The 15,746-nt window shown below is 43.0% G+C and overlaps 1 protein-coding gene across 1 annotated transcript in view; it reads left to right on the forward strand.

Annotated features, from left to right (window-relative positions):
• Positions 1 to 15,746, forward strand: part of AIMP1 (aaRS-interacting multifunctional protein 1) — a 95,012-nt gene that overhangs the window by 22,230 nt on the left and 57,036 nt on the right. The window contains exon 3 of the mRNA XM_067095452.1: positions 3,506 to 3,643. Within this exon, the coding sequence (XP_066951553.1) occupies positions 3,506 to 3,643 (138 nt within the window). The remainder of the gene's footprint in view (positions 1 to 3,505; positions 3,644 to 15,746) is intronic.

A 15,746-nucleotide genomic window follows, 5' to 3' on the forward strand; every position in this document is an offset into this window, starting at 1 on the left:
AAATTCATCACCTTTACTTCGTCCCAAGCACGTGCAATATTCTTCACAGCATCTGCAATATAGTAGCCCTTCCAAAATTGCTTCGGAGTCAACTCCTTGTTACATTCAACAGCCCTTAAAGCAGAGCGTATTGTCCTCCTCAGGTAGTGTGCCTTGAAGTTAGCAGTGACTCCCTGGTCCATCGGTTGTATGAGGGATGTAGTATTTGGTGGTAGATACACCACCTTCACATTAGGGTGCATGTTACTTAGATTTGCAGGGTGACCAGGGGCATTGTCTAAAACAAGCATGATCTTTCCGCTGCTGGCACAAAGTGGTCATTAAACCAGTCCTCGAAGACCATCAAGGTAACCCAAGCTTTCTTGTTGGACTTCCAAATGACAGGGAGTTGACTCTTGAAAATGCCGTTAAAAGCTCTGGGATTTTCTGCCAAGTGCACTATTAAGGGCTTAAGCTTCAAATCACCACTAGCATTGGCCCCAAAGAGTAAAGTCAGTCTCTCCTTACCAACTTTATGGCCTTCCCCATTTTTTTCAGTACTACCGCATGCAGCACCCTAGCCTTTTCTTGAATTACACTTAGGCTCACTGGAACACGTCGTTGGTTCTGGTTTTCCGGCCAGATCAACAATAACTTCTCGATCTCCATCACATTCTGACTACATTGCTTCATGTTAATTACCATCGCCTTCATTGGTACAGTATCTTGTACATGCTTCAGAATATGCTGCTTGTCCTTCATTATGGTTACAACCATCATCCTACTAAGCCCCAAAGCATGACCTATCTCGGTGTTACTCTCTCCCTTCTCCGAACGTTTAATTACATCATACTTAACCCTTAAACGTTGAGCCTCTATTTACTAAAGTGTCTGCCGTATGCCGGCGGCATTCGGGAGTTAGCGCCGAAGCAGAAAAAAAGTTTTTTTTTTTTTTAAATCACAGCATGCTTAGTTTTTAAGATTAAGAGTTCATTTTTGGCTCCCTTTTTTGTCATTGCCTGAAGTTTAGTATGCAACCATCAGAAATTAACAAAAATATTATCATATATAAATATTGAAATATATGACAGAGCAAAAAAAAATTTTCATATATAATTGTATACAAATCGCGCTGTGAGCAAAACGGTTAAAGCTAATGAGTTATTTTTTTTTTTCTTTGTATTGTACACTAAATTGTGATGATTTGGGTATATAACAACTTGTAAAACAATCAAAGCAACACAGAGAAAATATTATCACAAAATGATGTATGAATTGGTAATGCTGTGATTTAAAAAAAAGTTGTTTTCAAAAATTCACCATAAATCGAAATATTGTGCTAGAGACTTCCTGTTTGTTGCAAAATGAAGGTAATTGATTGAATATTACTAGACTGTAAGTATTTTAGCTTACAATTGCAGTTTTCAACCATTTCGGTCAAGTCAAAGTTGACTGAAGGTTGAAATTTTGGCACTTATCGTGATTTATATGAAAATGTTTCAAAACTGATAAAAGCTATAAACATGTTATTTTTTGTTGTATTCTACATGAAATTGCGCACATTTTCATATATAAAAATTTATGTAACGACTAATATAAAATGGTGCAAACATTATGACAAAGTGACGAAAGAATTTCTGAGATGTTCGGCCGAGTTACCGAAAGGACATAAGGAAAAAGTTTTTTTTTTTTTTTTTTTTTTTTTTTTTCAAAAAATTCACCATAAATCGAAATATTGTGCTAGAGACTTCCAATTTGTTGAAAAATGAAGATAAATGATTGAATATTACTAGAATGTAAGAGTTTTAGCTTACAATTGCGTTTTTTCACCATTTCAGTCGAAATAAAGTTGACCAGAGGTTGAAATTTTGGCAGTTATCGTGATTTATATGAAAATATTTCAAACTGATAAAAGCTACAACCATGGGTTGTTTTTTGTTGTATTTTACATGAAACTTTATGTAACGGCTAATATAAAACGGTGCAAAAATGACGACAAAATGACGAAAGAATTTCTGAAGTTTTCGGCTGTTACTGCGCGGACGTAAGGAAAAAGTTTTTTTCAAAAATTCACCATAAATCGAAATATTGTGCTAGAGACTTCCAATTTGTTGCAAAACGAAGGTAAATGATTGAATATTACTAGAATGTAAGAGTTTTAGCTTACAATTGCATTTTTCGCCCATTTCGGTCGAGTCAAAGTTGACCGAAGGTCGAAATTTTTTGTAGTCGACGTATGGTACGTCCACTCGTCACCCGACAGACTATTTTAGTCGACGTATGATACGTCCAGTCGACGTTTAAGGGTTAACTTCCATGGTGATGCTCTTGCTCTTCTTTGATGCACTAGCATCAGACGAAGTACTCTGCCGTTTTGGAGCCGTAGTGAAGGTACAGTAACAAAAAACTGCAGCAATGAAAAGCAACAACAAAGTAGAGAATCTAGTGCAGTGAAGGCAGACACGTGAGTGACCAATTGTTTGGTATTGTTACACGTGCCTACGTGCTCAACCCAGGAAAGTCGTTGTCCAGTCAACTACCAAGGCAATCAAATACAGAGCGCAGCTATGCTCAGAAAACTAGTTCCGCTTACAATGCGGTGTAAAAGGCTTCGCAAAAACTACGTAACCTTGGAACGTGTTTTATATTGTAACCGGAAACTGATTTTTGATGAATACTGTTAAACCAGAAACGGATTTTTTTTATAAATATATGTATTTGAAAAACTTGGTAAACTTTGAACGACGTAAGCGGGCTGCATCGTAAACTCGGAACAAGCGTCGTAAACCAGCCTGGATTTTTTGATGAATATATCTGAAAAACCTTCATAACTCGAACGCCGAATCCGAACCGTCAGAACCTGGGACTGCCTGTACTTACCAAGTGATTACATGATCGGACTCCTTCTGCCTCCCTTCCGATGGACATATGGCATAAACAGAATGAGGTTGTCTGCTAAGTCGTTCCTGGCATTCCCATTAATGGGCGGGACCAGTCGTCTGCACTGAATTGTGAAGCGTTACCCGCAAATCTTTGAATTTAAGCCTCCGTGCAAAAGGAAACTATAGCTATGTAATTACTGTACTTGGTAAGTACAGTATATATAAAACTTTGTTTTAATATAAAAATGTCATTTTTTTTAACTATACTGTACAAACCTGAAGTCCTTTACAGTTGTATGCCCACCTCAGCCACCCCTTATTCTGCTTATGGGCCAAAAGGGAAAGTGGTTGTATACCGACTGGGTGGTTGGAACTCCCACCTGTAGTCGGTAGTTAACTACATACTCCATCACCTTGTTTAAAGTTAAACGGCGCTGTTTCCAGCTGCAGTGAAAGTAATTCCTTATGCAAAGGACCTCAGGTTTGTATAATTATGAAAAATAGAAATTACTTAAAAAATTTGTCATCTTTTCCAGACTCTATACTTGCATGTATGTGGTAGTAGGTAAGCTCTGTTGTATTATGTTACATAAATGTTTATTTATTCAGTAACCTTTAAGTTTAGTTATGTCTGTAATTTACAGTATTACGACTTCACAAAGAAAACCGAAGAGGGTGTGCCATGTGTTCAAGATACCAATGATTTTACTCAGAATGCTCCACTTCCAAGTAAAGCAGAAGAAATTATAGAAGCAAAACCAAAGAAAGAAAAGCCTAAGAAGGTACGTACAATAATATATGATGGCTTAGGTTAAGGGATGTCGTAGTATTGTATGGCAGATTTGTAAAAGAAATAGCAATACTGTACTTCTACAGTATACATAGTGATAAGTTAGTCATTGAACTTATATCTTATTTGAATGAATACAAAACTTATTTTTACTTGATTGACTAGTTATCTATGTGAAATATCTACAAGCAGTATTATCACGGCAAAAAAAAAAGTGTGAAATGTTGAATAGATGTGTATCTTTTTTCCAAGAATTAATCAGGAAAAGATAAACATAGTTTACATTAGAATACAAATAGGCTTGTTCAAGAAAATATAGAATTAGTCTAATTCATTCTTTGAAAAAAAATTGCATCAGGAGATTAGGTTTTAATTAATTAGATATGCATTGCAGTCATTGTGGTATAACTTAATTTTAGGAAGGTATTGTTGTAATAAAATTAAAAGACAGTACTGTACTCCATAGCATAAAAGATTTTGTGTTTGAATAGTCTTCAGACAAATGTACTTGTATACAGTATTCAGTGAAATTGCATTTATGTACTAGTTACATTAAAAATTTTTGAGTGAAAATTTAGAAAGATTAGTTTAACATTCCATTAATTTAGATATGTTAATAAGAACAGTTTATCCATTAAATGGAGGTAAACCCATTCTTTTGTCTGTCATCATTGTGAGCCTGTTATTTTATTTGTATTACATTTGTCTTACTCTTCTGTATGAATGTTTGATTTGTCTAAAATGTCATGTCATTGCATGGAAGTGTCATCAAATTGATGTGCCTGTTACTTATGACTTCAAGTGTTTGAAGCTGGCTTTGTTTTGAATATTTAGGAAAAATACAGATTATTTTGAAAATTTGGTATATAATGGGTTGGTATTACAATCTTGTACTGTGTCAGGTGGTGACTACTCTTGTATTTGATAGCAATATTGAGGCCATGTTTATTGTGACAAATAATAGCAGTCCCCCAGTTTATGGCATGCTTCAGGGTCATGTCATCTTATAAATAAAAAAAATCTTAACAGAGGTCTTATAGTGTAATCTACACTTGAACATTCCAGATATCCCACAGCTAACATGTATCTGTATGTGAGTATACATACATGTATGTGTACATGTATGCATCATGGTAAAGTAAAGAGAGAGAGAGAGAGAGAGAGTACAAATTCTGCCTGTTTAGTATAAAAAATTTTTGACTGAAAGACATATTTGTGTCTGTCATCTGCTGTGTCAAAGCATGGTTTTGTATAAGCAACTTACCAAGTAATTACATAGCTCTAAGTTTCAAACCGTCGGCAGCTAGAATTTTGAAATTCATGGAGTACTACTTTTTGTTTTGGCTGGGCAACTAACCCCGCTCACTTTCGGGGTAAGAGAGGAACCAGCTCAGCAAAGGGCTCTGTATGTTTCCTAGACACCAATGGCGCTTTAAAGACGAATCTCATCCTTTAAAAAGACGTGCAAAGGAAGTGTCTCAGTTCCCCTCGGTGCCTGCTAAAAGGTTCAGAGAACCTTCTCAAGATCAACACCTGTCCTGCAGTTTTTGGGACAGTCCTGAATGCTTCTCCCAGGATCACCCAGAGTTAGAGGACAGTATTAGACAGTTAAGTGCCTTGCCCCCTCTCGCAAGTGCTCTTCTCTGTCTAGGAACTTGGCTGAGCGCTCATCCGTCGTCACTCCTGAGCATTCTCCTGTGCATAAGAAGTTGAATCGCCCATTAGTGCCTGAGCGCCCAGCTCCTGTAACCCCAGTTGCTGCTGAGCTCCCTCGGGCTTCCGAGCACCCATTAACGCCAGAGCACTCAGCAATTCCCAAGTTTTTAGCTACCCCTGTGAAGCAGTCTTTAGTGCCAGAGCTCCCCTTGGCTCCTGAACGTTTTATGGCCAAACGTTCGGTTCTCCCTGAGCACCCTTTAGTGCATGAGAGCCGGTTAGCTCCTAAGCTCTTTTTGCTTCCGATCGCCCACTGACTGTCGAGCTTCCTAGGGCGCCAGCGCTCCCTGTTGCCACTTCTGAGCTCCCAGCACCTATTACTGTCACTGGGATTTTGAATCCAGCCACTGCTCAGCTGCCTCCTCATCTTCAGTCTCTGGCCTTGGCGCAAAAGGCTCCTGCAGTAGCAGACCTTTCTTTTCTGTCTATTCAATGACAGTTGGATAACATCTTGGGTTTAATCAAGAAAACCCCTTCAAACCCAGTCACCCCACCTACTGCATATGCTTCATTGCTACGGTTTTTGTTGGCAACGTTTCCTAATTTTTTCTCGCCTGCAGCTCCAGCTTCCCTGACTGTGACATATTTAATGGACAGTCTGTAAACTCTATGAGACTCCCGAAGATGGTGCTGTCTTTGTCAGCTAAGAAAGCATTACATGAAGTGGAAAGTTGGCTCTCGGGGAAGAGAGAGCAGGGAAGAGCTTCCTTCAATTGCCTTCCGTCTAGGCTCTCGCAGAGGAAAGGCCCACTCCTTAGGAGCTTCTGCCTCCTCCCAGGGGGACTTCTCCATTTTAATAGACTCTTCCTGGAGGTCTGGTTTTAATTCAGCTCAGGTCCTTTTCTTGATGCCGGAACTGGACCACTTGATCAAACACCTCTTTAAAGTATTCAAAGTGCTTAGCTTCTTAGATTAGGCATTAGGAGCCCTTGCTCTCAAGATTAAGGTTGTCCTCATGTACTGGAGGACTTCTCGGATTTTCTGGGAGTTATCTCCTGTCACGACAAGAGTATAAGGGACGGCTCTCTGGAGGTGGCTTCTGTGTTTGTGATGGGTATTTTAAAGAAAAGGAACCTTTGGTGTTCCTACACCACAAAAGGAGTGACCCTTTTCCAAAAATCTGCTTTCCTCTTTTCTCCACTGGATCGGAAATGCCTGTTCCCACAGGTAATGGTACTACAGATTGCATCTGACCTTCAGAAAAAATTACTTAGGACCTCCTCGCTCAATCCGCAAGGTGCCCTAGAGAGACTCCTATTTTCACTTTTAGGATAGTTTTCCCCCATTCAGCCTCGGCCCTTTTGTGGTAGAGGCAGACAAAGAGGGTTTCCCAGACCTCATGCGAACATCCAATGTGCCTCCCTGGCAATCAGCAAGTCCTCCACAAAACCCCCCTTGCATAAATGAGAACCTCGTCCTCTGTACGCTGGTAGGAGCAAGGCTCCTTTGCTTTTGGGAACATTGGATTGTGGAAGTCTTGAGGGAGGGATACTCCATCCCTTTCATGTGGAAGCCTCCTTTAACCAGCATGCCCGTCATATTAATGGCCTACTCCAAAGGCTCTGAGAGGTTTTCCTCCCTCTCCCAAGAAGTATCATCCCTCCTCGAGAAAGAAGCCATTGAAGTGGTGGAGGACACCTGCTCTCTGGGGTTCTACAGTCAGCTGTTTGTAGTCCCCAAGGCCTCAGGAGGCTGGAGGCCAGTTCTGGATGTAAGTGCCCTGAATTTATATGTCCAGAAAACCAGATTCAAAATGGAAATGAGCCAATCTATCCTAGCATCCATTCGGATGATTTCAATAGACATGAGGGATGCATACTTCCATGTCCCCGTTCATCAGGACTCGAGGAAGTTCTTAAGGTTTGTTTTCCAGAACAGTGTATTTGTTCAAAGGCCTTTGCTTCAGCCTGTCCACAGCTCCCCAGGATTTCACACGAGTTGTAGCTCCCATAGTGAAATGGTTACATCTGATGGAGGTCAGCATTTCGCTATACCTGGATGATTGACTCCTTTACTCTCAATCGAAGGAGATATGTACAGAGGACCTTCAAAAGACCCTTCTTCTAGCCCAGGAATTGGGCCTTTTAATAAACTTTCAGAAGTCCCAACCGACTCCTTCACAGGAGATAGCATATTTGTGGATGAGGATAAATTCTCTTGAGTGCTTGGTTTTTTCCTCCCCCCCAAAAGATAGAATCCTGCTTCAGATGGTGGACAAATTCCTCTCCCTTCAGTCCTGCTCTGTGAAAAGTTGGATGAGCTTACCAGGGACCCTGTCATCCATGGAACAATTCGTAACTCTAGGAAGGCTACACATGAGGAACATATAATTTTGTCTGAAAGTCAGTAGGAACAGAAAGAAGTATCCGGACACTTTCGTTTTCCCAATAACTCTGAAAATTAAAGAGGACCGCTTTGGTGGAAATCAAGAGACAAACTCTCTCAAGGGAAATCGCTCCTTCCTCTGAACCCCTACCTAATATTTATTCAGACACTTCAGACCTAGGTTAGGTAGCTCCCTTGGGAGACAGGGAGGTCTCCAGGATTTGGACTCCAGAACAGAGGAAATGGTATATAAACATAAAGGAGCTGAAAGCAATTCACTGGGGATTGCAAGCGTTTACTCTAGAAGTGTTCAGAAAGACAGTGACGGTCCATTCGGACAATACCACAGCATTGTCTTATGTCAAGAAGCGACAAGGTACACGCTCATTTAACCTTTGCAAGGCAGCAAGAGGCCTTCTCTTATGGGCAGATCAAAACCAGAAAAAAGATCCTAGCCAGGTTTATTCAGGGAAGAGTAAATGTTTTAGCAGGGAACTCAGCCACCAGAAGCAAGTTCTCCCCACTGAGTGGACTCTAGACCCCTTAGTGTGTCTAAAACTTTGGAAACTGTGGGGAAAGCCAGTTCTGGATCTGTTCAGAATCACGCCAAGAACCATTGTCTTCCTCTGTATTGTCCGCTAGCCCTGGATCCGCAAGCATGGGCGACGGATGCAATGCTCATAGACTGGTCGGACAAAGACCTTTATGCCTTTCCTCCATTCAAGATGGTGAGGGAAGTCATCAACAAGTTCCAGAATCACTAAAATGTGACTATGACTCTAGTAGCGCCATTTTGGCCAGCCCAGGAGTGGTTCCCGGACATTCTAGAGCTTCTGATGGACTTTACTCAAATTTTACTCAGTTTACTCAAATAGCCACATTTCAGACAGTTCCACCAAAGACTGTTCACTCTGGCCCTGACCACATTCAGGCTGTCAGAAAATTGGTGGGAAAGGATTTTCAAAGTCATTTGCAGATGCTATTGCTCGATGCAGACACCAATCCTCGAGCAAGGTATATTAGGCCAAGTGGACAGTCTTCCGATCGTGCTGTCAAAGACAACATCTCATCTTCTAAGACGTCTATAGCGGAGTTGGAGATTTCCTGTTTTATTTAAGATCATTTAGAGGACCGTCTTCCTCAACCATGAGGGGCTACAGAGCAGTGTTGAGCCCAGTTTTTAGACACAGGGGAATAGATCTCTCCTCTAATAAAGATTTGTCTGATCTCATCAAGTCGTATGATACAGCTAAACAAAAGGAGGAAAAATTGGTAGCCTGGAACCTGGACGTGGTCATCAAGTTGCTATTTGAACCCCGTTTCGAACCTCTACATTCAATCTATGAGGGATCTAACAATGAAGGCTTTGTATCTGGTAGCATTAGCTACACGTAATAGATACGAGAATTTGATTCTCTCAGGGTAATGCAGTTTGTTCATTCACCCTTAGTTTTTCAGCAAAAAATGAGACCCCCTCCAATCCCTATCCTCGTTCTTTTTCTGTTAAGAGTCTGGTAGATATCTTAGGTCCTGAAAAGGAAGAAAGGACTCTTTGCCCTGTAAGAGCGCTGAAATACTATTTACAAAAAACTGAAAAGATTCTTGGTGCGTTGAACGACCTTTGGTGCTCGGTAAAGAATCCTTCACGCCCTCTCTCAAAGAATGCCATGGCATTTTTCTAAAGACCTAATCTTAGAGGCTCACTTGCAGATTAAGGAGAATATCTTGCCATTAGTGAAAGTGAAAGCACACAAAGTGAGGGCTGTAGCCATGTCCTTGGCTTTCAAACATAATTTGTCTCTTTCCTCAATTATCCAGACAACATATTGGAAGTGCAAGTCAATATTTGTTTCCCATTACTTGCTCGAAGTTGAAACTATACATTATATGAAATTCTGCAGTACCTTGGGTCCATTTTCAGTTGTTGGCATGGTGTTGGGAGAGGGAGTGTAGGAAGTATCCCTTCTATCCTTTTTTTATCTTTGCCTTGAAACAAGGGTGTTGAGTCACAGGGGAGCATGGGGGTACTACATACGTGGAGTGCCCACCAGTTGTCTTTTAATGGTTGGGTAGTGGTTTTTTAATTTATGTTTTAGGTGATTACTTTGTTTACTCTGGTTGCTTTTTGTATGGTACTGAGCCCAGGGTAAGGGCAACATTTTAATTCTTTGCTTGCAATCAGAAAACTCCTTCACAGCAAAGAATCCCACTGAAGTAGCAGACACTCCTTGGCTATACCGCCACACCGCTACAGGCTGAGACCAGCGCCAACCAGAGGCAGTATTCTCCTGCAGCAGCTCTCTCATGAGGTAAGGAACCAGCAAACATTTTACCAGTGCTAGCATATTTTCTATTCTCATTTCATTACAATTATTATTGTGTTAGAGTAGATAGGTCCACACATCCCACCTCCTTCAATGTGGGATTCAGCTATGTAATTTCTTGGTAAATTGCTTATATAAAAATGACATTTTGTATGCTGAGCTGGTTTGTCTCTTACCCCGAAAATGGGCAGGGTTAGTCGCCTAGCCAAAACAAAAAGAAGCTCCACTGTGAATTTCAGAATTCTAGCTGCCGGCAGTTTGAAACTTATAGCTATGTAATTACTTGGTAAATATATATAAAACTTAATTTTATTATAAAAATGTCATATTTCCTCACTCTTCTCAATAACATGGCAAGTGCAGGAAAATACTTAGTTGAAGATGTTAGGAATTATTTAATAATAAAACTGTAAAAAATAGATACTGTTGTTTATTAGTAATGAATGACAAAAGGATTTTGACAAAGAAAATCTATTTCGAGGAAGGCCCTGTCACCCGGTGAAATTCCATTGTAGCACAGAATTTCTAGGTATAAAATGCTAGATATACCAGAGAAAAAGAGATTTCAGGAAAGGTGGGGTTACTACCCCCAGATCGAAATCTTCTCCAAGGAAGACGTCGGTATAACGAAGGTGAGTGAAGGATCACTACCACGGAGTCTTACTCGAAGATATCTCCTGTTAAAACCCCAGAAGAGAGCGGTGAGCCGTTACAGCCCCGGACACAAACGCCCGCCAGCTCGGCGACACCAGCGCCACCTACCTCATTCCAGGTTAGCACTAACCCCAGACTTGCATGTGCAAGTAGGGGAAGCAAACAGGTGAGTCAGGGAGGGTCATCATGACACCAGGGCCTTCCTCGAAATAGATTTTCCTTTGTCAAAATCCCTTTTCTGAGTCCAGCCCGTGTCAGCCCCGTGAAAATAGTGATAGAGAATCATGCCATGGCTGCTAACTACGAGGAAAACAAGGTAATCTGAAGAAAAACATAAGTTACGAAAATGGTTTTAATCAGGTATCTCTCTACATGTGAAATAGAACACTAAACCTAAAGTATTACAAAAGCAACATTACGAAAAATGAGCAAGTCCACAGTGTGGCAGGAAAACCCAAAAATACTTAAGACTACAATGGTATAATGACAATTGAAAATTACTGACTAAAGGTATACACAACCTTATAGCTACACACGTAAGAGACAATATAACATTAGATACACGAATATATATATATATATATATATATATATATATATATATATATATATATATATATATATATATATATATATATATATATATATATATATATATATATATGGGGTACATGGAGCAAAAATAAACCGCCTAGTACCCCACAAGAAAAAATACAATCATAACCTGTCAAATCACAGTTTCCCTCAACAGAGACAAAATAATATCAATATGAGGAGCAAGGCAGTGAGGCATGATCAACCAGGAGGACAAGCAGAGAAGTAAATGAGGCAGGCGGGCGGGGGGGTTAGGGGAGGATAAAGGAAGATGACTAATTAAGGTGGGGAGATGACACTTCCCACAGCTATTGTAGAAAACTTCAGGGCTTTGAGTGTTTTAAATAGTGGCGTTTTTAAAACACTTGAGGTGATTTCCAACCCGTGTATTTAGAGAGTTCTGAGAAGTCCATATTATGAAAGTAATTAATAGAAGTAGCAACTGCTCAATATCATGAACCTTAGGAACTGAATCTGGGTTGGCTTGTTTAAGAAAATACAAAATTTGTTGTCTTCTTTGCATTTATTGATAGAGTACCTTCTCCCTGATAAAAAGAGGACCCGACTTACTCTGTGGAGTTCTTAAAAAGGTAAGACTTATGGGTATAAACTGGACATAAAGACTGGTCTTGTGGAAGGCACCACCTTCCAAGGGACCACCTGTCTTGTGGGTCTTCATTTTGGCCAAAAAATCTAGGGTCAGGGGAAAGGAGGACTTCTCCGGATGGGAGGAAGTTCACAAAATCATCACCTCTAGCGTAGAGCCGACAGCTCTGAGATTCTGCACCTGAAGCTGCTTAATCAGAAATAAAGTCTTCCTTAACAGATCCAGATAAGAGCATTGAAAGTTGTCAATCTCAGATGCTAACTTAAGAACATCATTGAGGAACCACGTAACGATTGTGGCGTGGATATGGTCTCAGACGAGCGCATGCTCTGGGGATAGATGAAAAATAGGAATCTGTAAGGTCAATTTTAAAACCATATAAGAATACCTTCTTCAGGGCTGACTTGGCTGTGGTAATAGTGGCCGGGGCAAGGCCTTTCTCAAACAATGATCTAAAGAAGGTAACTGCTAGATTAGTCGTCATGACTTGGGCTTCAGATGTTTTCAGGAAGGAGGCCAATTTTTGACTGCTGAGTCATACTGTCTAAGAGTAGAATCTCTTTTGTCTGATTCTAGAAACAGAGTGTTAACGGGTCAGTGTTTGCTCCTTTTGGGCTCACAACTTTATAAAGTCCATAAAACTAGGGCATTCTGAATTCTTGAGAAAGCTGACACAGTCTTGGTTTGTACTGTCTGGGTCAGTTTGGGCTTCAGGAATCAAGACTCCAACCCCAGTTCCTGAAGAAGAGGGAACCAATTGCTCTTCGCCAATAGGGGCTACCAGGGCTGGTTGACCTTTGAATGTCCTGAGTTTGTGTAATACTTTCAGCAGCAAGTTTATTGGGGGAAACAGATAATTCTCCCAATTGTTCCAATCTACTGTCATCGGCGTCCGTGGCATACGCCTGGGGGTCCAGGTTCGGAGCCACATAACAGGAGCTTGCAGTTGCTCTCGTCGCGAACAGATCCATTTGGAGACCCGAACCTGGCGACAAATCATTGAAGGATTCCCATCCAGGACCACTCCGTCTCGAACGGAGCAGCCTGGACAGGAATCTGCCACCACGCCCGCACCCCGCTAGGTGGGTGGCTGACAGATGCCAGCTGTGCTTATTCGCCAGGGAGAAAATAGCAACCACCACCTGGTTTACTCGACCTGATTTGGAGCCGCCCCTGTTGATGCAATGAACTACCACTTTCGCTGTCCAATACCAGCCTGATATGAATCGGTTGGGGGGGCGGATTTTCTTTAGAGTTGAAAAACTGCCATAGCTTCCAGGGTGTTTATATGGAACTGCTGAAACATAGTGGACCACGTTCCTTGTACTTTTGTTTTGGCGAATATCCTCCCCAGCCGCTTAGGAAGCGTCCGTGTGAACAACTAGTGCCGGGGGAAACTGAAGGAACTGTTCTGGACAGGCCACTGACTGTGGACCAAGGCCGCAGTCTCGCCTTTAAGATTCGAGGAATAGAGGAGACCTTGTCTCTGAGCTTGACATTGGCTCGACTCGCCACACTCTGTTTATGTCTTTTAATTTTGCTTTTAAGAGCAGGTCCGATCACTGAGGCAAATTGAAGAGACCCAAGGATTCTTTCTTAACCGGCGGGATGCTGATTGGTTTTTCAAAAATTTTCTGGTAAGAGATGCTATCTCCTTCCGCTTGGGAGGCGGGAGGGATAACGTGTGAGAGGACAGATCCCACTGGAGACCCAGCCACTGAAACCGGGACTCGAGTCAGGCGGACTTCTCTCTGTTCAGCTGAAACCCTAACGACTCCAGGAAGTTGATGACCATGGGCGTAGCCTTCCGACATTCTAGAACTGTTGGAGCCCAAATTATCCAATCGCCTAGGCACGCTGCTAGGATATCCTCGGGACCGGAGTTGTTGAACTACCGTCCGCCAGCTTGGTAAATATCCTGGGCGCAATGTTTAGACCGAAGGGCATGACCCTGAAGGAGTAGGCTTGATTCCCGAGTCTGAAACCCAGGAACGGAGAGAAGTTCAGCACTTAACCGGACGTGATAATAAGCGCCTGAAAGATCGATAGAGGTGGTGACGGCTCCACACGGAAGTAGAGTCCGCACTGAGTTTATCGTAGTTACGCGCGTAAATTTGTCGATTTATGTAGAGATTTAGACGCGACAGATCCAGAATCACTCTTTGCTGATCGGAGTCTTTTTTTGGGAACAGTGAATAACCTGCCTTGAAACTTTAGGTGCCTTACTTTCTTTATTGCTCGTTTGTTGAGCACTTGCCACGTAATCCTGCAGGATTGATGAGGGTGGCTGGTAAAACCTGGTCAGAGGAGGAGGGTCTTTGATCCAGCTCCATCCTGACCCTGACACAATGCTGTGTGCCCAAGGGCTGAAGGTCCATTGGTCCCTGAACCAATACAGGCGACCACCTACCTGTGTGTTCTCATTGGGAGGAGCGGGTTTGTTCCTCTACCACGCCCAGGCTTACCTCTTGGGGTGGTGTTCGACTTTCCTCTGTAAGGAGCCCTACCTCTTCCCCCTTGCGCTCCTATTAAGGCCGGGTGAAAGAATCCACTGCCCCTCATAGGCTGGATTGTATGCTGGCGGCAACATACGAGGGCGCGGGCAGGGAATGGGCTGGTTGAACCAGCACATTTGTTGGGGATGGGCCTTGAGGTGGAGGGCTGTGCCACTGCCGAGGACCGGGACGGCTTGGACCACCGTCTGATGATGGGGCCCTTGTGCCTCCTGAATCTTTTGCCTCCTCTCGCCTAGGGGCCGCCAGATTCTGTGGTCTTGACGCCAGGCAGAAATGCCCCAGCGAGCGCAGACTTGCTGGCCTGTAGCCTTCTAAGAACATCCGTAACCTCTTCTTCCGGGGAAGAGGTTAGCCCCCAGATCGAGCTCTTCACGAGCTTGTTAGGCTCCCGTGACGGATGGTGGCATCAGCGAAAATAAATTTCCTGCATTCGAGCCTGGCCATGATAGTCAAACAGGTCGGACTGAAATCCAGCAGGGATTTGCCAAGACCTGAAAGAAAGGCCGTCTGCACAGGAGACGGCAGTGGCTTCAGTGAGGCAGACGGAGTTCAAGGATCGGGCTAGCTTAGTCCGAAAGGCCAAACTCTGCCTTTGTGCAAGGCTTCCCGTAGTTTGGGGAGCTGCTCGCTAAACTGAGACGAAGCACAAAAGGGCGCCCAGCTTTCCAACAGTGAATGTGGACGGCGCGTCAGTCCAAAAAACTTCGTCACCCCTGGGAATACCAGGGATGTGGAGTCTGTTTCCCTTAACTGTGGTAAGGATTGCCTCAAGCACGCTGGTCGTAGCAGAGCGACTTTGTTTAGACAGGGAGTCGCAACCTGTCACCCAGGGCTAACATAGTAAAACTGCCCTTGAAAGGCGCCAGCTTGTTGTTACCTGCCCACCCGTCAGAGTGCGCGCAGGGAGAGCCGACTGAGCCTGGTCTCTAGGACGCATCACTGTCTCCCTAGGAACCTTATCTGAACGCACCCTGGCTTCCTCCGGTCAGCCTAACGGTTTCCGGGTAGGGGGCAAGAGATCGGCGGAAAGAACCCAGTTCTTCCAACCGCCTCGTACAAGACCTTCCACCGTTAAGGTGCCCTCATGCAGAATAGCCCGGAGGGCTTAAACGCCAAGGGTTCCCCGACACAAGGGGGAGGGGAGATCCGCCAACATTGGGATGGCATACGTTCGCTCCGCCTGGGCGAAAGCTTATTCCGCCCAGTATGTTGTCATGGCTGGTCAACTTCTCTGATATCTGGGTAAACTTAGACTCGACTGCTGAGAACTGCTCAAAGAGCTGGCTACGAAGTCTCTCACACAAAGGCAGGCTGGCGCAGGAGGGCTTGGCATGCCCTCTACAAGCGCCTTGCCGGAGA

Source organism: Macrobrachium rosenbergii, chromosome 51 (genome assembly GCF_040412425.1).
Source record: "Macrobrachium rosenbergii isolate ZJJX-2024 chromosome 51, ASM4041242v1, whole genome shotgun sequence".
Taxonomy (NCBI): domain Eukaryota; kingdom Metazoa; phylum Arthropoda; class Malacostraca; order Decapoda; family Palaemonidae; genus Macrobrachium; species Macrobrachium rosenbergii.